Source organism: Chlorocebus sabaeus, chromosome 14, assembly GCF_047675955.1.
Source record: "Chlorocebus sabaeus isolate Y175 chromosome 14, mChlSab1.0.hap1, whole genome shotgun sequence".
NCBI classification, from domain to species: Eukaryota; Metazoa; Chordata; class Mammalia; order Primates; family Cercopithecidae; genus Chlorocebus; species Chlorocebus sabaeus.
Window position 1 is genome coordinate 92,811,516 of NC_132917.1, and position 22,737 is coordinate 92,834,252.

The 22,737-nt window shown below is 38.7% G+C and overlaps 1 protein-coding gene across 1 annotated transcript in view; it reads right to left on the minus strand.

Moving 5' to 3' along the window:
* Positions 1 to 11,439: 11,439 nt before the first annotated feature.
* Positions 11,440 to 22,737, minus strand: part of ZC3H6 (zinc finger CCCH-type containing 6) — a 58,343-nt gene continuing 47,045 nt past the window's right edge. Inside the window, exons 10-12 of the mRNA XM_073023155.1 lie at positions 21,072 to 21,583; positions 20,536 to 20,769; positions 11,440 to 14,691 (exon numbers count right to left, since the gene is read on the minus strand). Of these exons, the coding sequence (XP_072879256.1) occupies positions 13,208 to 14,691; positions 20,536 to 20,769; positions 21,072 to 21,583 (2,230 nt within the window). The 3' untranslated portion in view covers positions 11,440 to 13,207. The remainder of the gene's footprint in view (positions 14,692 to 20,535; positions 20,770 to 21,071; positions 21,584 to 22,737) is intronic.

Below are 22,737 nucleotides of genomic sequence, written 5' to 3' on the forward strand. Positions count from 1 at the left end.
TGGCTCCTCTCATCTCTACCTCTGCTCCATTTAGCAAGATCGCTGCGCAGCTGCACTCTGCCCAGGATCCCCTGCTCTGTGGTCAAGGATGGGACCATAGGGAAAAAGCTGGAGCGATTGAAGGGCTTACCTGATTGGTTTTCTTTTTTTAATAGATCATTGTCTTTCATGGCCAATTATCCAATGTCTAACAGTAACGTTGTTTATTTCCTCCAGCTTTCTAGTTGTTTGAGGGAAGAGGAGGAATCCAATGCCTGTTATTACATCTCACCCAGAAGCAGCAGTCCTGGTCAGTGGTTTTAACAGGAGGATATAGACCTGTGTATAGGTAAAGTTAGTGCAGTACAGAGACAGAACAGAAAAGGGATGCCTGGAAAGGCAAATTCTTAGGCGAAGGAGGTCCTAATCGATTCGAAAATGGGAGGTAGGGTCTGGTGCGGTGGCTCACGCCTGTAATCCCAGCACTTTGGGAGGCCGAGGCAGGCGGATCCCTGAGTCCAGGAGTTAGAGACTAACCTGGGCGAATGGCAAAACCCCATTTCTACAAAATTCAAAAATTAGCCAGGCGTTGGTGGCTCGCACCCGTAGTCCCAGCTACTTGAGAGGCTGAGGCAGGAGAATCGCTTGAGCCCAGGAGATGGAGGTTGCAGTGAGCCGAGATTGCTCCACTGCACTCCAGCCTGAGCAAACGAGATCCTGTTTCAAAAAAAAGTCAGGGTGAGGGGGAGGTAGGACAGATACCTCTTTCTCTGAAATAAAAAGAAGAGAGGCAAAAATCGGTTAAAAATTGTAAAAACCTAAGTAAGTCTGAAGATTAGAAAAGAAAAGATGACTGGGCAGACAGTTCTTCCTCCCCCTCTCTGTCCTGGTCATTTTAAGGGTTAGATAAAATAGCACTCAAACTATAATACCCAGAAAACTTGTATTAACATATTAAGGAGAAGGAAAACATTTTTCTTCTGTATTAGCATTTTTATGAGACTTAGCCTCCTGAGATGGTTTACACTTAATTCGCATAATTAGTATGAGGGTGTTTCTCCTAACTTCCTGCATATAACTCTGAACTGAACTGGTACTTTTTTTTTTTTTTTTTTTTTTTTTACTAATTATCTGAACCCAAAAGGCAACTGGCACTAATTCTAAAACCAAACTAAATCCTGGTACATCTGGTATCAGGTACACCTGGTAGCTGGTATATCAGTACAACACACACATGGACGTTTAAATAATAAATGCATACATAGACCCAGAAACATACGTATTTATCATTTTGATTTTTGAATAATAAATTTTATCTTTCAAACTAAGGATATTTGACTGAGGAGATAATCAAATCCCACAGATAGGATCTTGATATAATGTTAATAACTTAAACTTTCCAAATTAGTCTTAGAGCAATTATGAAACCGAATGCAATCCTTGGTGAGGTCACCCCACTGCTAGCTGGGCCAATGATGTCAGTTTCAGTTGTTTTCGATACTCAGTTTATCACATAAAATCCCAGTTCAGCCTGCACATCTGTTTTTTCTCTGGGACTCATTTTAATTTCCTACCTAAGTTATCGTCCAGCTATGCTTGCTCGCCTCACCCATGCCACCTTCTCTGCCTTTCTACATGTATGGAAGCCCTCTTGAGCAATGCATTACTAAATTTTCAGTGTTTGCCTTTTAGGAAGTGGATGCCAATGACTAAATTGCCAACACTGCCTCCTGAAACATTGAGTGAGATATTTTGTTAGTAAACCCTGGGCTCTGTGTGAGAACTGCACACCCTTTAGGACATCGGGAAGACTCTCTGGGCCAGTGTTCAATGGAAATAGCAGCTAAGGCCTCAGAGAAAACGCTTAGCTTCTGTTGCCCGGGCTGTTGTAGTGAGCTCTGGAGCACCTCACCCTCCAGCTGCTTGACAGGAAGTAGACTAGTCTTCAGTAAGTGTCTATTGGGTTGCTGCTACTGTAGTAGCTCACAAAACTCAGAAGCGGAAAGAATCTGCCCAATTTGCTCTATAATGTATCTGGCCTTCCTCCTTAGCTCATACCCACTGATTAGCAAGAAAAAAAAAATTAAATCCCAAACTGGTTTAAGAGCTTGGTACTATCTAATCTGTCCCTAAGACGGCATCTGGGTATGAGGGAGGGAGAAGACAAGAGTGGTTTTCATGCCTTCATGGCATTGGGGTAGGGTAGGCTTTGTGCTGGTCCTGGGGTTACTACTGGTGGATAATCATTGCACTAGTCACTAATCACAACAGCTGCTGGCCTCTCCTGCTGTGTCTACACCTGGGGAAACGGTGATTTTTTTTTTTTTCTTTTTGCTTGGAAAGTGCTTGCAGGGAGCACCAACCAGCTTCCCTCATTGTCTCTGCTTCTCAACGGCTGAAGACCCTTGGGGAACCGCTCCCTTGTGTAGTCACCTCATCCTATCACAAAGGGCACCCACACTACACAGGAACTGAGAGTGCCCCAGGAGAATCAGGACACCCTGAGCAAACACTCTTGCCTAAGCTTGACTGCCCTATGTTAGCCATGGGACCTTTGCACAGAGTCTCCTCCCAGAGTCTCAGACACTTCCCAGCACCCACAAAGAAAGAATTCTGGATGCACATCTGGTCAACCCACTCTAACCCTTTTCTCTTCTTCTTTTTCTTGGAATTGTCCAAGGAGAGACAGAAAAAGACTTTCTTCCCTGACTCCATCCTCCACCCCATTCCTCAATAGTTTAGCCCTCCTTTGAGTAAAACTCTAGTTATTGGTAGGTTGAAAGGAGGATAAAGGAATTTAGACAATCATTTCAAGCCGGGCCAGGATAAGTCTGGTTTTCGGGTGTCAAAGCTGAATATTGTGTTTATTTGCTTTGCATTCCTTATAACAAACCATAATAGTCTCGTCTCTTCACCTCACTGTCCCAGGTGGCTGGTTGTCACAAGCCAATGATGCAATTGTTTGCAACCTCAAAAAAAAAAAAAAAAAAGTGAAAATCCATTAATAATTTAAAAAGTATTTTTAAAACTGTTTCTTTCCTTTTTTTTTTTTCTTTTTTTCTTTTTTGAGACAGAGTCTCGCTTTGTCATCCAGGCTGGAGTGTCGTGGCACAATCTCTGCTCACTGCAACCTTGGCCTCCTGGGTTCACACCATTCTCCTGCCTCAGCCTCCCAAGTAGTCGGGACTACAGGCACCCGCCACCACGCCCAACTAATTTTTTGTATTTTTTAGTGGAGACGGAGTTTCACCATGTTAGCCAGGATGGTCTCAATCTCCTGACCTTGTGATCCACACACCTTGGCCTCCCAAAGTGCTGGGATTACAGGCGTGAGCCACCACGCCCGGCTTAAAAACAGTTTTTGATGCTACTTAGGGGCAGGAGGTGGATATCAGGAATGGAGAGAGACTTGGCTCACTTTTGAAAAAAGTGCTTCCATGGATAATCAGACACTTTGAGGCTACTCAAGAGACCGGCTGTATTGCATGCTTGTAAGATCAGTGGAGACATCTGCAATCTTTGGTTGTGGCTAATGTGTTCCATATTGGAATTTTGCTTTGCGTTGTAGGAATGTTTTAGGTATTTTTGCTTTCTCGGAAGCCATTAATATGACAACATTGCCCATGTGTCATTACTCCAACTTCAGCAGCTGATTGATTTATTGTCTTGGAAACCCCTGAGGAAAAAAACAATCAGCATTCTTTCTTACTCATTAAGTACTTAATGTACAGTAGAAAATAATTGCAAGTATGTGAACCTTTCCAAAGTTTTTCTAAATTGAAATTAATTTCTTCAGTCAATAAATATTGAGCACTTCATTGATGAGGTTTCTAATAACTTATTGTAGTAAAAAAAAAAAAGTAACCTACATGTATATCTCATGGTGAATGTTTAATGAATATGTACTTCTGGTCTATATTTATTTAACTCCATCTGGTCAACTACTTTAGCTTAAAGTAAAATTGTAACCACTGGCATAAACTTGAGTTCTTTATCATTTCTAAACCTTTCGTTATAGGATAAAGAGAGGGATTTGAGATCATCTAGTCCGAAGTCCCTTTCGAGGCTTTAAAAAAAAAAAAAAAGACCTTTATGAGTTTAATTATTCCCTAGATAAAATTAAACTATTCTTCGGGCTGTAAATACCATGTCCTGAGTGGACATGAAGTTTTGCTGTATATGGAGGGGTCAAACCCCAGTCTTTGGATAGCAAAAGTGAATCTGTTAAATCATCCAAGAGTGATCCCAGCTGGCCCTTTACGGAAGACGTGGAAGGAGGGAAGGTGGTAGATCCTATTTTCAAGTACTGAGCTGCCAATCACTTCAACAAAATACAGAATGCGCTTCTAAAGCCCCAGGAAAGAACCTAGAAATGGTCAACCCTAGTTCTCATTTTTTAAAACTTGAGAACACCATTACTTGAGAAGTTATTGTTGAATTAGCAAAGTCAAATTAATTTTGCACTAAGTAATGATAAATATAAACACCTGCCAAAAGCCACTTGCAGACAATGGAATGAGGTCTTGAGAGTTGCAGCTAAAGCTGGAAATCGCTATTCTAAGAGTTTGTGCTGGTTTCTGAGTATTGAAGAGCAGCCATGTTGTTGTAGTTAAGAATGTTGGTTTGGACCCAGGCAGGTGTGTTTAAATCCCAGCTTTGTCACACATCAGTTGTGATCTTAGGCGAGATATCTATCCTCACTATGCTGTTTGCCCATCTTTAAAATGGGAACCAGGGCTCACCTTACCAGACTGTCCTGGATACTAGCTATGGATTTGATAAGATGATGCACATAAGCCCTCGAGCACACCATCGCCCAATTCGCATATATTGAGGTTTTACCGTAATCATCATAAATACTTTGGGGCTCAAAAATGCTGGGTAGACTAATGTGCCATTGTGGAGAATGAAGTCAAAGGGGTGAAACCAACACCAGTGTGAGGATGGCAGAGTAGGGCATTGTTTGATTTGAAAAAAATTAGTAACCCTACATCCACCATACTTGATTTGGTCCCTTTAGTTACTAAAATGTATCCTTGTGTGCTTGATCATTTGATATCCACCACAAAGCAATGTGGCTTTATTCACTTTGCAGTAAGCCATATTCAAAAAGCAAACCATCTTATTACTCATCTCTGTATCTCAACACCTAATAGCATATGCTAAATGCTCCATGTTTCTTAAATGAATGAATGGATAAATCTGTATTTTGTAGATGAGGAAAGCAATGCTCAGTGAAGTCCTGACTTGCCCAATATTACATTGCTCAGAAGAGAGGGTACAAAGTCTAGACTATGCTATCTCTTAAGGAAGAAGCTTCTGACAGCATTTCTTAGGAATTACATCCAGTAATCTACTAGGCTCCCGTGTTTAAGACAGTGTGTTCTTGACCATTGAACATGTTAGAACAGAAGCCAGAAAGCATCTTTTAATGACATTTCCTGACTTCAAGGGAAGCATGACCATTTCTCTGAAAGCCCTTCCTGCAATGAGATCCCATTTTGATCCTAAAGAGTTCCTGCTCTATTAAGCAGTACATTTGCTAACAACGTCTTAGGTTCAGATCTTCTAACAGAAAATTAACTTTAGCTAATGTAAGAGACGTTTCCTGGAATGAAGGTAGTATCAGGAAATGGGGCTTTAAATGCTAACAGCATCTATGTAGTTAAATGAAGCACAATTTCGGTGTACCAAAGATAAATTGAAGGGCAAACAGTTTAATGCTATCCCCCTTTTTTTCCCAGGAAAGTCTGGGATGGGTTCCAATTATAAGCTCTTAAATGTGCACATGGTTCCCCTATGTTCTGTCTTTAAATGCTGAAGATTTATTAAAGCAAAGCATCACACTGCCAGACAGATATTATTAGAAACATTTTTATTTAAATTCAGACAATAGAAAGGTATTGCAGAAAAAAATTACAGAAACTTGCAACAACAGTATGGAACTTGGAAAATTTATTAGTAAAGAACTAGAGGAAAAGTTGTTACCAGTACTTGGTTAGTCCTTAATGGAATAATTTATCAATTCAGCAAAGTGTACCCCCTTGCTGGTGTCTTTTGAGCAGAGAGTAGATTAACAATGTCATTAATCTACTAAACTGGTATCTAGTAAAACCTTCCAAAGTAAAATAGTCAAGGCAGCATTTCCCCAACATTTGAGATACAACTTGGGGGAACTGAAATAATTGCAGTAGAAAGTTTTTTTAAAAAGTCATAGTGAATAGGTATAACCTGGATTTCAGCCCACAGATATTGTTTGTGGATCTGATGGAAAAGAACAATCTTAAACCTGGACAACTCCCACCCGCCCCCCTCCCTGGCCCCAACCAGCAACACACAAACAAAGATGCCCTGCCTAGACTGTGCAGGACAAAAACCCTAGACTAATAACAAAATGATCTGGGCCCTGGAGCTCTGGATCTCTGCCAAACCCTTTCTGAATCCTGGGTGAATGCAGCAGTGGGTTTAGGGTAAGGAATGTAAAAAATTTTTAAACTTTGGCAAGTATACAAATGACTCTTTTTTGATTGTCACTTTTATAAGGAAATATCATTCTACCCTTGAAAAGATATTCTTCTCTCATATGTGACTTCCCTCTCAAATATTTCAGGGCAAATTTCTGTAAAATAGAGGTGGACTCAAACCTCTATTTTATAATGGTTAGTTTATCATTTTTCACTTTCTCTATTTAAAAGTGTATAAAAGGTAGTCTAGGCCAGGTGTGATGGCTCATGCCTGTAAGGCCAGCACTTTGGGAGGCTCAGGTGGGTGGATCATTTGAGGTCAGGAGTTCGAGATCAGCCTGGCCAACATGGTGAAACTCCATCTCTACTAAAAATACAAAAAATTAGCTGGGCATGGTGGCAGGTGTCTGTAATTCCAGCTACTCGGGAGGCTGAGGCAGGAGAATTGCTTGAACCCGGGAGGTGGAGGTTGCAGTGAGCTGAGATGGCACCACTGCACTCCAGCCTGGGTGACAGAGCGAGACTCCGTCTCAAAAAAAAAAAAAAAAAGTATATATATATATATACACACACATAGTCTATCACTGAGAACCCCAAAAGGTTGGTGGTAATGGAGGTTTGAGCACAATATGGTTAACTTTTTTAATTGAGCCTCTGTATATTTAATTTCTTTACAATAAATTACATATCAGACCTCTGATAATGCAAATTTCACCACTCCTTTCAACCTTAATATTCTCATGAAGGTATTAAAATCAGTAATGAGCCAAGAAGTATGGGGCCTATGTGCAGAGCTGATTTTTTCTAAAATGCTATGATTAGCTATATATTCACTTTTTTCTTATAAACTCTAAGCTTAAAAAACAAGAGGGTCAATAATAAACAATGCTGTAAAATACTATTCCAAGAACTCACAATCTTCTTTGAACTCACAGCTCTTCCTTATGCCTACAATAATTTTGCTAACAGTAGCACGACTGTTCTATTCCAAAGGGTAACGAAAGGTGTTTAAAGACCAGATACAAGATCCAAAATTAGAGTCAAATCATAACTTGAAAGGGAAAATTACTGTTCATGGTGTCAGGATAAAAGGAATTTTAAATGCTATTGGTAATTCACTAGGTTAGGCCTAAGTATTTATTTTAAAATAAAAGACTGGCCAGGCGCAGTGGCTCATACCTGTAATCCCAGCACTTTGGGAGGCCGAGGCAGGCAGATCACTTAAGGTCAGGAATTCGAGACCAGCCTGGCCAACAGGATGAAACCGTGTCTCTACCAAAAACATAAAAAATTAGCTGGTTGTGGTGGTGCACGCCTGTAATCCCAGCTACTCAGGAGGCTGAGGCAGGAGAATTGCTTGAACCCAGAGGTAGAGGTTGCAGTGAGCCAAGATCATGCCACTACACTCCAACCTGGGCAACAGAGCACGACTCCGTCTCAAAAAATAAATAAATAAATAAATATAAATAAATAAATAATAATAATAAAAATACTGGGCCAGGCATGGTGGCTCATGCCTGTGATCCCAGCACTTTGAGAGGCCAAGACTGGTGGATCACTTGAGGCCAGGAGTTCAAGATCAGCCTGGCCAACATGGTGAAACCCTGTCTCTACCAAAAAAATACAAAAATTAGCTGGATGTGGTGGCACACACCTGTAGTTCCAGCTACTCAGGAGGGTAAGGTGGGAGAATTGCTTGAACCTGGGAGGCGGAGGCTGCAGTGAGCTGAGATCGTGCCACTGCACTTCAGCCTGAGCGACAGAGTGAGACCGTCTCAAAAATTAAATAAAAAACAGGCTGAGCATGGTGGCTCACGCCTGTTATCCCAACACTTTGGGAGGTTGAGGTGGGTGGATCACCTGGGGTCAGGAGTTCGAGATCAGCCTGATCAACATGGTGAAACCCTGTCTCTAGTAAATACAAAAAATTAGCTGGGTGTGGTGGCACATGCCTGTAAGCCCAGCTACTTGGGAGGCTGAGGAAGGAGAATCACTTGAACCCGGGAGAGGGGAGGTTGCAGTGATCTGAGATTGCACCATTACACTCCAGCCTGGGCAACAAGAGTGAAGTCTCCGTCTCAAACAAAAACAACAAATAATTAAAAATTAAAAAAAAAAAAAAAAGGACTGGCTATACAGTTACTTTCTTGGGGTGAGGGTGGGGACAAAAAAGAGCAGGTGGGCTCTCTGTGTCTACTGAAAGAGATACAACACGTAAGGTGCATTCTTCCTAATGCCGTCAGGGAATACTTCTGCCACACCTGTTTAATGGATGACAGCACCTGTAAAAGTGACCCTTGGATGGATGTCAGGAAGCCATCAACAGGCAGTTAACAAAGCACCCACTGTGTGCCTACAACTAGGCTTGTTCCTATGGCAAGTATAAAAATAAGGAGATACATGTGGGTCCTGCCTCCAAAAGCATTAAATATTATTTCAGATGTGCTTTTTGTTTCTTATTTTAAAATTAGAAATTCTAAGTCCTATGTAGATGTTAACCTTTCTTGGATCTGTGTCCTGTCCAGGAAAGGTAGGTGAATATGGTGGGCTTTGTCACAACTGGCAGATACTGCTGATAAATGACATACTCAAACACAGAACTCCAGCAATATAGCGATTGGTAGCTACTGAAACTTTCTGCAAACCACATTAAACTGCTTGGGGAAAAGGCATTCTGTAAATGCTAAGGTGTAATACCTAAGAAAATAGCTTTGAACCCTTAGGCCCTGTTTGGTATATATGTCAAAGCTTAGACTTCCTAAACTAAGTCTTATTTAAACTAATTATAGTTTACAAATGCTTATGTATTTTACTGGACTTAATTTTGAACATAATTTCATCAAGTACTGCCAAACCATTTTTGAAAAGATAATTTGAGAAATTAACAGAAAGCTCAATTATTGAAGCTTGCGGGGGTGGGGGGGACCCTATCAGTGGGCTGCATGACTGCAGACCACCCCCACCAAGGTACAGCCTTCAGCACAGTCCAGCCCTCCAAAAACATCAGGGAAAACGTCTCCACTACAGATGCCATGTCATGCAAATGGAAAGATGTGACAGCCTCTTTAAGATCTCATATCCTAGTCCCTAGGAGCTTCCTAACTTCTAGTGGCCATTAACTAAAGAAACGCAATACCTTTATGAAGTAAGTGGTCTTTCAGGAAGACCTCAATGGGACATGCCTGAAGAAATACATATTACAGGCTGGGTGTGAATACATCTGCTGTTTCGGTGGCTCTTACATTGAATGAGCTGGCCACTTTGCCTAAACATGCTATGATTTAAACAAACACACCATGCACCATGAACTGTCATAGCATTTTTAACCCTCCATCAATACCCAACCTGTATAAAATGGGCAGAGAAGTCAGATCTTGAAGAGACGCAGGTCTATATAGCTCTAAGGTAGGGAAGTCCTGTCTTCCTGATACACATGTATTTAAGGAAATTGCTAACTTGATGGGTTAATATTCACTCAACCTCTCAGGAAATTCTACTGTTGTGTCATCAGTGCGTGTCATCTGAAGCTTCGTAAAATTGTTAAACCATACAAACCACATCATGTTATTTTGGAATTTGTACAACTTAATGCACCCTAATGGGAGCATAATGATTATGTTCATTCAAGCTATAAAATAGTTTTATATTTACAAATACTTTACAAAAATAATTCATACTTTACATCAAATATGTGATCAATAAAAATTAACCCAATTTCACAGATAAGCAACTAGATATTGATATAAATTGCACAGAAATCAATTCAGAACAAAAAATATGAATTTATTATCTTTAAACTTCCAGCCCTTGTAAGTCCTTCCTAACCTCTAATTAATTCAGCAGAGTAGCTGAGCTACAAGTTCACACAAGATTTACTACTCAACTCTTCTTCCATGCTTAAAATAAGTAGGAGGAACACTACTCTTTAAAGTTCCATGGCTAAAGGATAAACAGAAACCTAAGCACACATCATTTCACAATTAGGCTCTTTCGGTTGCAGCCTAATTCGGGGGTTTGAAACATTCAGCTGGGAAATAGAGGGTCCATATAGAAACAGACCCAATTGTTGAGATAGAGTTTGAAATCACTCCAACATCTGATTTGTTTTCAAGGTTCATAATGAGGTCTTAACCAAGGTATGGGAAAGTAGTTGCTGAATCTAAATTGTCATGATCTCGTGTGTTGCATTTCAATCCCCGATATATCCACTCTATTCAGCATCACAGTAAACAGGTATAGAATTTCTGTCACAAACAGTATGAATAATTAAGTTACATCTCAATGGATGAGCCTATCCAGACTCTTAAGACTCAAGTTATTTCTGTTATCTCTAAATGTGTGGCTTCTAAGAATAGGAACATAAGTTACTTTTTGATCTAACAGTGCAAATCAAATTACATGGATTCTAAAAACACCAACTGACCTAAAAGAAGAGGTATTCACTGGGGGAAAATGGCTACTTACCCAATTTGTATGAGAAAATGGGAAAAAAAAAGAAAAACAAACTATGTTTACAGGATATGACAGAATGGCCCATAAACTGTTATCACAATAAAAATGCTGCATAATAACAATTATTTTAAACATAAATTAAACATTTTCATATAAAATATATTGTCAAATTTGAAACTAAGTTCAAGCTTTCTTGTAAAATAGCCTCTAGAACACCAACTGAGGTAATAGGGACCCAAGAATACTGAATGCATGAACATTACATAATTTGCATTAATAACTTTTAAACCTGACTTTTTAATAAATCTTGGAATATCTCCTTTAGTTGTAAAAAAAGATATTCTGTTAACAGTTTGGATTCTATTTCGATCTTTAACAAGCCAAATTATCTTTTTTGTATGATGCTTAAAATGTAAACAGCATTGCTTGACACAATAAACATGAATGAATTAATTAAAGATTTGCTAAAAATTTCATTTACTAAAATCAGCCATCTTTCCGATTTTATCCTGACAAAAGAGTAAATTACACTTTGGGATATATATATATATTTTCTGTCAGTTTAATCCATTTTATTGACTTCTCGATTAACAACAAAGTTCATTTGGACAGTAAATCAGAAAATACTTTCTATGGTGGCTTTAAATTACATTTTTTAACCCAAAAATGTTATCCAGAGCCATTTTAGACAATAAATGTATCCAACGTACAAACAGTAAAAATTCGCATTCCCTTCAGTAACTCTCCTTCCACTTAGAAAACAAAGAACTTCTTAGGTGGGCAGAGTTCTCGTTCACTTAACCACACCCCATTTTAGCACAGAATTGCATCAAAAAGAATTGAAGAAGTGATTAGAAAGGATATGCATTATTAATAAACCATATGCTATGTGAGTGTTAGGTTCCCACAAAATATTTTACTGTTCATTAAAAAAAAAAAAATCCCTTCTCAAGGGCACTGCTTTCATTAGAGGACTGATTTCATTAACTATTTTCATTATCTTTTATAGTGAAATGCTCCTTTTCAAGTTATTAATACGCATTGGAGTTGTTACCAGCAAACACTGTCCTACACCTCCAGTTTAAAATATGAGTAGCAGTGTAATACTTAGATTCAGTTATAAATTATATACGTATAAAACAAATAGAGTTGCCATTATTTATATATTGCAATAAATACACAAGAATGAATACAAGTTATTTTTCATAAAATACAATTTCTAATCAATTTAGGAGATTTCCACACTATGAGGACATTAAATACTTAAAACACCAGGTAATCCCCTGTTACAGAATGCCAGCCGAGTGAGATCTGAAAGAGATTCTTTATTGATAGCCAAATATTGTTGACTATACTAGCAATCTGTGTTTTCTTGCTATTTAAGAAAAAAATACAGAACCTAGACATTTAAAACATTATTCGTGTAATAATCACTACAGACTCTCACTGGATCTTTAAAAATTGTGTTAAAAATCGCCAAACTCATGATGAACACAATTAATGCAGCTACATCATTTGAAAAAGCGATATAAATTATGCTGCTAAAGACAAAAACATTGACATACATAAACATCACAATGTAACACAGCAGTAACTAACTGCTATTTCATATGAAAAATTAAATGTAAAAAGTTATGCTAGGGAACTTGGAAATTTTTCACTTTAGCAAAATGTTCTATTTATATACCTCCAACTTCTATGATACAGTATACAATAAAATACTTTAAAAAGATATGACATTCAAATGCTTCATTTACACAAATAATATTGCCAATACTAATAAAAGTGATGCCCTTAAACATGAACTGCTCTGCTAATTGTAATTTTAAAATGTTTTTACTTGATTTTACATTTTAATTAGCAGTTAGCATTACATATTAATCAGTTCTGTGCTGACAAATAGAGAGGTCCTAGTCAAAATACTGTTTCTCAAAAGTAATGTACATCATATTGCTTGAAACTAAACAACCATATAAAAAGTGGCAATCATTTATCTAAACATTGATTATGAAAGACAACTGGCATATACTCAGGCAGAGTGTTGAGTTCATGATTGTTTATTTACAATAAAAGTACTTTTACTGAAGCTAACATAAGTTTTTAGGTCAATTACTACAGTCTCTTAAAGTTATAAAAATATTATATAAAATACCACAGGCTTTAGAGGCTATAACTTCATGTGGTTCTGATACTAGCAGCTGAAAAGTGTTTATAATTTAAAAATAAATAAACTATAGAGGTAAACCAGTTACAAAACAGCAGAGGACTGAGATAGTCACAAGAGTGAAAAGAATTGCTCAATTACACAATAGCTAACAAAATGGTGAAGCAGTTGGATCAAAAGTTTTAAAAACCTCTTTCAGAGATTTGTCATCTGTTTCTCTTCCGGGATCATTATCTGGGGTTGGGCTCCCCTGTCCTGGCTGCCTTGCCTGCCTTGGATCACTGTACTGTGGCCTAATTAAGCCTGTTAATGCCTGAACAGGAAGGCTGTGCACTGCTGGGACCTGAACCTTACCAGAACTCCTGGGAACATCTGCCTGTGGGTCAGCTGGCCCATCAAGAGTGACTTCCACATTTGGACTGGTTTTCTGTGGAAGGATAGCTTCTCCAGGAGAAGGCTCATTTTTGTCACTACTTTTTAAGCCACCACTTTTTTTCTGGTTCTTTGAGTTTTCTCCTGAAGAAGCTGTAGCTAGTTCTGATGTGGATGATGAACCATGATCCCTAGGGTCATACAAACTAATACCACTAAGAACTGAAGTTGAAGTTCCCAGTGGAAGGCCAGCTGAGGAAGAGAGTTTAGGGACATATGGAGGCAGAGCCCCGGAACCAGAATTGCTAGCTCCTGCCCCTGAGGGCTGTGATGAACCAGGGTTTGGTCTGGCTAAGTGAGGGGCACCCTTTGATGTATGTGAATCCTTCATAACTACTTGATGAGACTCTGTATTGGGCAGTCTGTGAAGCCTAGGATCAAAATTTTTTTGTAGTCTAGGATCTCCTAATTTACTTGCTGAACTGTGTGAGTCTCCAAATTGTTCTAGGTAGCCTTCTCTGCTTGTTGTATTAATTTTCGCTTTGGCTGCTAATTTTGGATCAATGGACACTGTGTTTTGATGAAGATCACTTTTGGTATTCCATAACCTATTTAGCCTCTGGTCAGCTATAAGCGGGGGCAGAGGTAAATTGATTGAAGACACTGGATCAGGTTTAGGTAAAGGTACTGGAAGTAAGTCTTCCGGAGCCCACACGATGTGTTTTGCAAAGTTGGGTTTGGTTAGAGTAATGTCCATTTTAATGTGACTGAACTGTCTCAATTGTGACCTTGGATCCTGGAGCATTATGCCAGGTGAGGCATCCAAAGGTATTAAGAAAGCTTTTTCTCTCAGTTCTCTTTCTGTATCTTCATCATCATCATCGCCTCTTTTGTGTTTGACATTAGTGCCAGCATTTGCATGATGCAAATCAAACTTTGCTCCACTAACAGAAGAGCCTACGTGACCACTTCCATTCCCTCTCAATTTCCTGGGATCCCACGCAAGTCTAAGATCCAATGGGGCAGACTCAGAAGGCTTTCTAATGTCTTGCCTTGGGATAGTCCTAAGTCTAGGGTCAACCACTTGGTTTCCTTTACTTTTCTCTTTAGCAAGTCTTGGATCAGTAGGAGTGCTGAGTTCTGTGGAAGGTTGTTGCTGATTCCTTAAAGTTTCTGTCTGTTTCTGTAATGTTTTCAGTATTGATTTGACACTGCTTCCTTCTTCCTCTTCACTACTGGAATACCAGTTAACTGTATCATCTAAACGCAGACAAAAACTTATTATAAAGAATGAAGCATTTATATGTAGACTTAATTAATATTAAAAAACACATACTATTTCTGAAATAAGTATAGTCTAACTTCAAGAAAATGCGTAACAAAAATGCCAGATTTCAAAACTGGAACAAAATAAGATGTGGTAAGAAAACTATCAATTCAGTCATTATACTCTATTAAGGAAGCAGGGTGATACCAGAATATGTGTAATGTCATTCCAGTCAGAGAAAAGGCAGGACCTTTCCTTCCAACTGGCCAAAGGGAATTCAGATATGTGTGTTGTACGTGTGGCGGGCTGTAGGAGAAAGGAAAATGCTCTTAGCATTCTAAAATGCGCTAGGTCTCTTCAAATCAAGCATTCCTTAAACTTCCTAGCTCTGAATTTATCGAGTTAACAATAGACTGAAAAGAAAACAACACATTGAAAATGATGGTTAAGGTAGCAATGGAAACTGAGCAAATGAGAAATGGGGTGGAGACTTTTCATTTACTCTTTATTATATGTTTAGATATTTGACCTGTGTGACTATATTAGCTATTCAAACATTAACTTTAAAAATAACAAAACTAGCCAGGCGCGGTGGCTCAGGCCTGTAATCCCAGCACTTTAGGAGGCCGAGGCAGGCGGATCACGAGGTCAGGAGATCGAGACCTTCGTGGCTAACACGGTGAAACCCCGTCTCTACTAAAAATACAAAAAAATTAGCCAGGCGCGGTGGCAGGCCCCTGTAGTCCCAGCTACGCAGGAGGCTGAGGCAGGAGAACGGCATGAACCCAAGAGGCGGAGCTTGAAGTGAGCCGAGATCCAGCCACTGCAATCCAGCCTGGGTGACAGAGCAAGACTCCATCTCAAAACAAAACAAAACAAACAAACAAAAACCCTAACATCCTAAAACTTACATACTTTATGAGAACACTTTGAGTCTTACTTTTAAAGCCTATTTAACTCTAGTGTATTAGACACAAGTTTAAGAAGCCTACCTATCATAAGTCTTTTCTCTAGCAGAAGGAATTACAAACTGATGTTTCAGAAGGGTGATTCTCTCTCCTCTCCATTAAAATAGACACAGGTTGGCTCTGAATTGGCCACAAGGTATCTCCTGTTCACATTCTTGCCAGAACGTAAGAGTCAGAACATGGGATACAGATATATAGATATACTGTATATGCATATATGTATCTCCATCCTAGAGTATCTTGGATCAGCAGAATATCCTAGACATTCTCATTTTTACCTCATCTCACTGCTCACTAATGCATGCCTACTACATGAAACTTTAGTGTTACAGGGTTAGTTTGAACAGAGCAGTGCTTACAAAACAAGCACTGGTATTTAGGGTGGAATGTGGGTTAAAACAGCATATGGTATGTCACAACTGCAAAAAGTTTTACTCAGATCTCAGTCTGAAAAAACTACTTCTAGACACTAGATCTCTTTTCTTCTCTTTAACGTCAAGGAAACCTACAGATGGCTTTGTGATTCTCTTCTACCAGCTGCAATTACTTTAAATATTTCTGTATAGTAATTTCACTCCTCATAGTATTTGTTACTTCTATCCTTACTTTTTCATTCCCATATCAATATATTTTATAAGCATTATATATATGTTTTATAATTTATAAAGCATACTTAAAAATCTTTCTTAAATGAGAGTGAAAACAGTAACAGAGGGAGAGAAGAAGAATAGAGACAGGCTGGTGGAAAACAGATATTAGATAAAAAATGATAATTAACAGCTTTTTATCAAAGCAGAGATAAAATGCATAAAAGCATTAAAATCCATAAAAATTAACACAAACACAAGTAAACCCAGCTGTTCAAAATATTTCTGTATCAGAGCCAACAACTCCCATAGAACACTACCAATTACATAACATTATAGAATAAAATTTTCTATTATCTAAAAGTTTTAATATCTTTGTTTATGAAACTTTAAGACTACCGAAAGATTACTTATTTTTTTTTTTTGAGACAGAGTCTCGCTCTGTTACCCAGGCTGGAGTGCAATGGTGTGATCTCGGCTCACTGCAACCTCTGCCTCCTGAGTTCAAGCGATTCTCCTGCCTCAGCCTTCTGAGTAGCTGGGACTATAGATGCGTGCCACCACGCCCAGCTAATTTTTGCATTTTTAGTACAGACGTTTCACCATGCTGGCAGGATGGTCTCAATCTCTTGACCTCGTGATCCACCCGTCTTGGCCTCCCAAAGTGCTGGGATTACAGGCGTGAGCCACTGTGCCCAGCTGAAAGATTACTATTAAAATGTTTATAATTTAAATTGTACAGGAAATTCACTTATTAGGAATCTTTCATTCTCCTGTGATGTTAGGTAAATGAAGAATTAATAATATCTTCTTTGAAAATGTAGCAAAAAATGGTCATATACACTGATGCAAGAAACTGAAGAGGACACCAAAAATTGGAAAGATATTCCATGTTCATGGATTGGAAGAATCAATATTGTTAAAAATGTCCATACTACCCAAAGCAATCTACAGATTCAATGCAATTCCAATCAAAATACCAATAGCGTTCTTCACAGATATAGAAAAAACTATCCTAAAATTTATATGGAACCACAAAGGACTCAGAATAGTCAAACCTATCCTGAGCAAAAGGAACAAAACTAGAGGAATCACATTACCTGATGTCAAATTATACTACAGAGCTATAGTAATCAAAACAGCATGGTACTGGCATAAAAACAGGCACATAAGCTGGGTACAATGGCTCACACCTGTAATCCCAGCACTTTGGGAGGCCGACACAGGCAGATCACTTGAGGCCACGTGTTTGAGACCAACCGGGCCAATATGGCAAAACCCTGTCTCTACTAAAAATACAAAAAAAATTAGCTGGGCATGGTGGCGCACACCTGTAGTCCCAGCTACTTGGGAGGCTGAGACACGAGAATTGCTCAAACTCAGGAGGTTAAAGGTTGTGGTGAGCTGAGATCGCACCACTGCACAACAGAGTAAGACCCTATCTCAAGAAAAAACAAAAACAAAAAAATGAACTAACAAAAAAGCAGACACATATGGAATAGAACAGAGAACTATTCCATGGAATATTCCAATGGAATAGAACAGAGAACCCAGAAGCAAATCCATACATCTACGGTGAACTGATTTTCGACAAAGGTGCCAAAAACATACATTGGGGAAAGGACAATCTCTTCAATAAATGGGGCTGGGAAAACTGGATATCCATATGCAGAAGAGTAAAACTAGACTCCTATTTCTCACCATATACAAAAATCAAATCTAAATGGATTAAATACTTAAATCTAAGACCTCAAACTATGAAACTGCTACCAGAAAACATTGGGTAAACTCTCCAGGACAGTGGTCTGGGCAAAGATTTCGTAATACCCCACAAGCGCAGGCAACCAAAGCAAAAATGGACAAATGGGATCATATCAAGTTTAAAAGCTGCATTATAAAGGAAACAAATGATGAGACAACCCACAGAATGGGAGAAAATATCTGCAAACTACCTATCCGAGAAGGGATTAATAACTAGAATATATAAGGAGCTCAAACAACTCTATAGGAAAAAAAAAAATCAATAATCCAATTTAAAAATGGGCAAAATATCTGAATAGACATTTCTCAAAAGAAGACATAAAAATGGCACACAGGTGTATGAAAAGGTGCACAACATCACTCATCATCAGAGAAATGCAAAGCAAAACTACAATGAGATATCATCTCACCCCAGTTAAAATGGCTCTTATTCAAAAGACAGGAAATAACAAATGCAGGCAAGGATGTGGAGGAAAGAGAACCCTCATACACTGTCGGTGGGAAAGTAAATCAGTACGACCACTATGGAGAACAGTTTGAAAGTTCCTCAAAAAACTGAAAATAAAGTTACCATCTGATCCAGCAATACCACTGCTGCTAGGTATATACCCAAAAGAAAGGAAATCAGTATATCAAAGAGATATCTGTACTCTCACGTTTACTGCAGCATTATTCACAATAGTCAAGATTTGGAAGCAACCTAAGTGTCCATCAACAGACAACAGTCAGGCGTGGTGGCTCACACCTGTAATCCCAGCACTTTGGTAGGCTGAGGTGGGCAGATCACCTGAGGTCAGGAGTTTGCAACCAGCCTGGCCAACACAATGAAACCCCATCTTTACTAAAAATATAAAAATTAGCTGGGCATGGTGGTGCACACCTGTAATCCCAGCTACTTAGGAGGCTGCGGCATAAGAATTGCTTGAACCTGGGAAGAAGAGGTTGCAGTGAGCCGAGATCGTGCCACTGAACTCTAGCCTGGGCAACAGAGTGGGACTATTAAAACAAAACAAACAAAACAGAACAAAAAACAGACAATGGGTAAAGAAAATGTGGCATATATACACAATGGAGTACTATGCAGCCATAAAAAGAAAATGTGGCATATATACACAATGGAGTACTATGCAGCCATAAAAAGAATGAGATCCTGTCATTTGCAATAAGGAACTGGAGGTCATTATGTTAAGTGAAATAAGTCAGGCACATAAAGACAAACTTCTCATGTTCTCAATTATTTGTGGGAGCTAAAAACGAAAACAATTGAACTCATGGACAGAGAGAGTAGAAGGATGGTTATCAGAGACTGGGAAGGGTAGCTGGCAGATAGGGAGGAAGTGGGGATGGTTAATGGATACCAAAAGTTAAATAGAATGAATAAGACCTAGTATTTGATAGCACAACAGGGTGACTATTGTCAATAATAATTTAATTGTACATTTAAAAAAAACTAAAAGAATATAACTGGATTATTTGTAACACAGAGGATAAATGCTTAAGGTGATGGATACTCTATTTACCCTGATGTGATTATTACGCACTGCATGCCTCTATCAAAATACCTCATGTACTCCATAAATATATATACCTACTATGTACCCACAAAAATAATTTTAAATTATAAATATATATTTTTAAACGTTCATATAATAGCTTGTAGCTACCTAGCGTTACATAGTTTTACATAAATGTCATGTTTGAGTGGCCAAACATCAATTTTGTAATTCATAAACAGAACTGAATGCTTTAAACTTTTCTCATCCTTTACTAACTGTTGTATACTTACCAATATCAAAAATACTAAGATAAACTTAGTTTCCATATAATCTTTTTATGTTTAAAAATATTTCTTAGTATTGTAGCAGATCCTTAATTATATAGCCTATGACATAAAAATATCTCTAATAACTAAATCATTTTGAAATTGGGCTAGAATTCAAAATCTTCAAACTGAAAGGTGTCCTTTTCTTGTTCTATTTATTTTCTTCTAAAAAAAAAAAAGGCAAAAGGCTTAATTGCTTGCAAGTCTGCACAACCTTGAACTCTAGCTTCAGATATTTTTACTGCTTCAAGTCAAACCTTTTGCAATTAAGTATTAATGCAATTAATGGCACTGAAACCAAAATCAATCACAAGATAGTTGCTATGAGATAAATTGGAAATAGAAAAGAGAGCTCATTTTTAATTTTTTTTTTTTTTTTTTTTTTTTTTTTTTTTTTTTTTTTGAGACTGAGTCTCACTCTGTTGCCCAGGCTGGAGTGCAGTGGTGAGGTCTCAGCTCACTATAACCTCCGCCTCCCAGGTTGAAGTGATTCTCCTGCCTCAGCCTCCTGAGTAGCTGGTACTACAGGCACACGCCAACACAACCAGCTAAGTTTTGCATTTTTAGTGGAGATGGGGTTTCACCATGTTGGCCAGGTTGATCTCGAACTCCTGACCTCCGGTGATTCACCTGCCTCGACCATTTAAAAGTTGTAACCCATCCAGATAGGTAAGATGCTATTAATAACTTCTAACACACCTTCTTCCTTGCTTGGTGCTCTATGAGGTTGGGTGCTGGTTTGTTCTTCATCTTCTTGGTATCTCTGAGTAAGTCTGACAAAAAGAGCTCTTTGCACCGCAGGGAGGAGGCCTGGTACAGGCAGAGGGCCATGGCCCGTCCTGGTGCTGCTGCCATCAGACCCACTCCCATGGTTAGGTGAGTCTTGAACAATAGGAGGCTGCTGCTGGGCAAATTCGCCATGCCACATCCCATCTACATGTATAACATGGGGAGAGACAGTCATTGAGTAAGCACAAAACTCCACCAGAGTCATAAGAAATGAAAACTTTCATAACAGGCACACTGGATTATCAAATTATGTCATTTTAAAATATTTCTAAAAGTTATCTAAAATTCTATTGTTTCAAAAGTTTGGCAAACTGAAAACATTTTAAGGTTTCAATCTTATCAATTTTATTTAGCTTTACTTAAAATATACATTTCTATCATGCTTTGAATGAAAAATAGGACTGCATTTTAAATTAGGAATAAATTATTTCAAAAAGTAAACTTACCACCAGAGTTACTGGGTGGCTGAAAATTATGTACAGGATGCTGTGCATAGTAATTATCATAAAACTCAGCTGGGTTTTGCAGGGACTCATAATTGGTGTTAAGCTGCATTTCACCAGGACTTTGCTGGTATGATGAACCTGGAGAACAGTGATTTTCTCTGGGTACTTTCATCACATGTCCTGGAAAGCCTGGGGAGTGGTAAGCCCCACCCATACTTGGTGGTGTCAAAGATGTGTCTGGTTGAACAAGTACTCCAGCTTGATTTTGAGGACCTACAATTTCAGGTGGACCAGGTGGTAAAGGTGGGCTCTGTGGCACTGGTAGACCAGGAGGTCCTGCACATGGGTGATGTCCAGGGGAGCCTGGGTGCATCACAGGACTACTGTGTCCCTGAGACATGTTAGGTCCAGGACCTGGACTTGACCCAGAACTATAGATATGTTGAGGGTGTGGACTGCTTCCCTGAAATTGTGGTCCTGGTGGTGAGGCACTGTTATAAAATGCTGGTGGCCTGTAGACAGAAATAATATTATTTCTTACTTCAAAGAAAAAGAAACAAACAAGAACATTAACACTTCTAAACAGATATTGGTTAAGTATGTTTTTCTAATATCAGAATACTGTGTGTTTAAGAAGCAATTTGTTCCATATCGTTGATAGGTAGAAACACGAAATAGACCTCTTGCTTTCATTTTAGCCCACTTGCTGCTTACTGTCAGCTGTTCTAAAACTGTTTTGAAAAATACAGAAAAGTACAAAGATAAATAAGAATCACCCCTAATCCCACTACTCAGAGATAAAATTTTTTATTGGTTCTCTCCTACTACTCCCTTTTTTCAGGTATATGTAACCTTTTACAATAAAATTAGAATCTACTATATATAAACATCCAACTTTTTATAACAATTTGTAATTGGTTATTGCTGGCACATAAAAAGACATTGTTTTTGAATGTTGCTCTTCTTTCTTGACATCTTGCTAATTTAATTATTATTTCCAATAGTTTTGTCTGTTGATTCCTTTGGGTTGAGGGAAACTTCCCAAATAATTAGGCTGCCACTCCACTTCTAATCTTTATAACTTTATCTGATTTCATTGACCAGGATACAATATATATTAGCAAAACAGTGGACATACTTATCTTCTTGACATTAGTAGAAATACTTTTAATGGTTCAAATGAATTGTGATATTTGCTATAGATTTCTTGTTCCTCATTGGCTGAGACCTCCTTGCTTTCCTGAGTTGTCAAGGCTAAACGAACGCTCCACAATGCAACTTAAGGCCCAGGTGCACAGACCCTGGGGAACTGGCAGCAGGGCTGGAATGGTGGTGTTAGAAAATGAAAATCTGGATCCAGAGGTTTTCCTCCAATAGCCTAAGGAATTGCTCTTCAAAAACAATCAAATACATGGAGACCTATTTCCCACAATCTGAAGGCATTATCAACGACAATGCAGCCTCATAATCAAGTGAGAAAGCCAAATCCACCCACCAGGCAGGGTCCTTCAGGATTACTATGCTGAGAGGTTTCAGAAGCTGTGTAAGTATCCCATATGGGAAAGCACTGACGGCAAGCAGCAGAGGGTGGGAACGGAAAACAAAGGGGAAGCAGCCATCTGCGTGCATGCCAGATATGTGCTATCTCTAACCAAGTTTAATTATA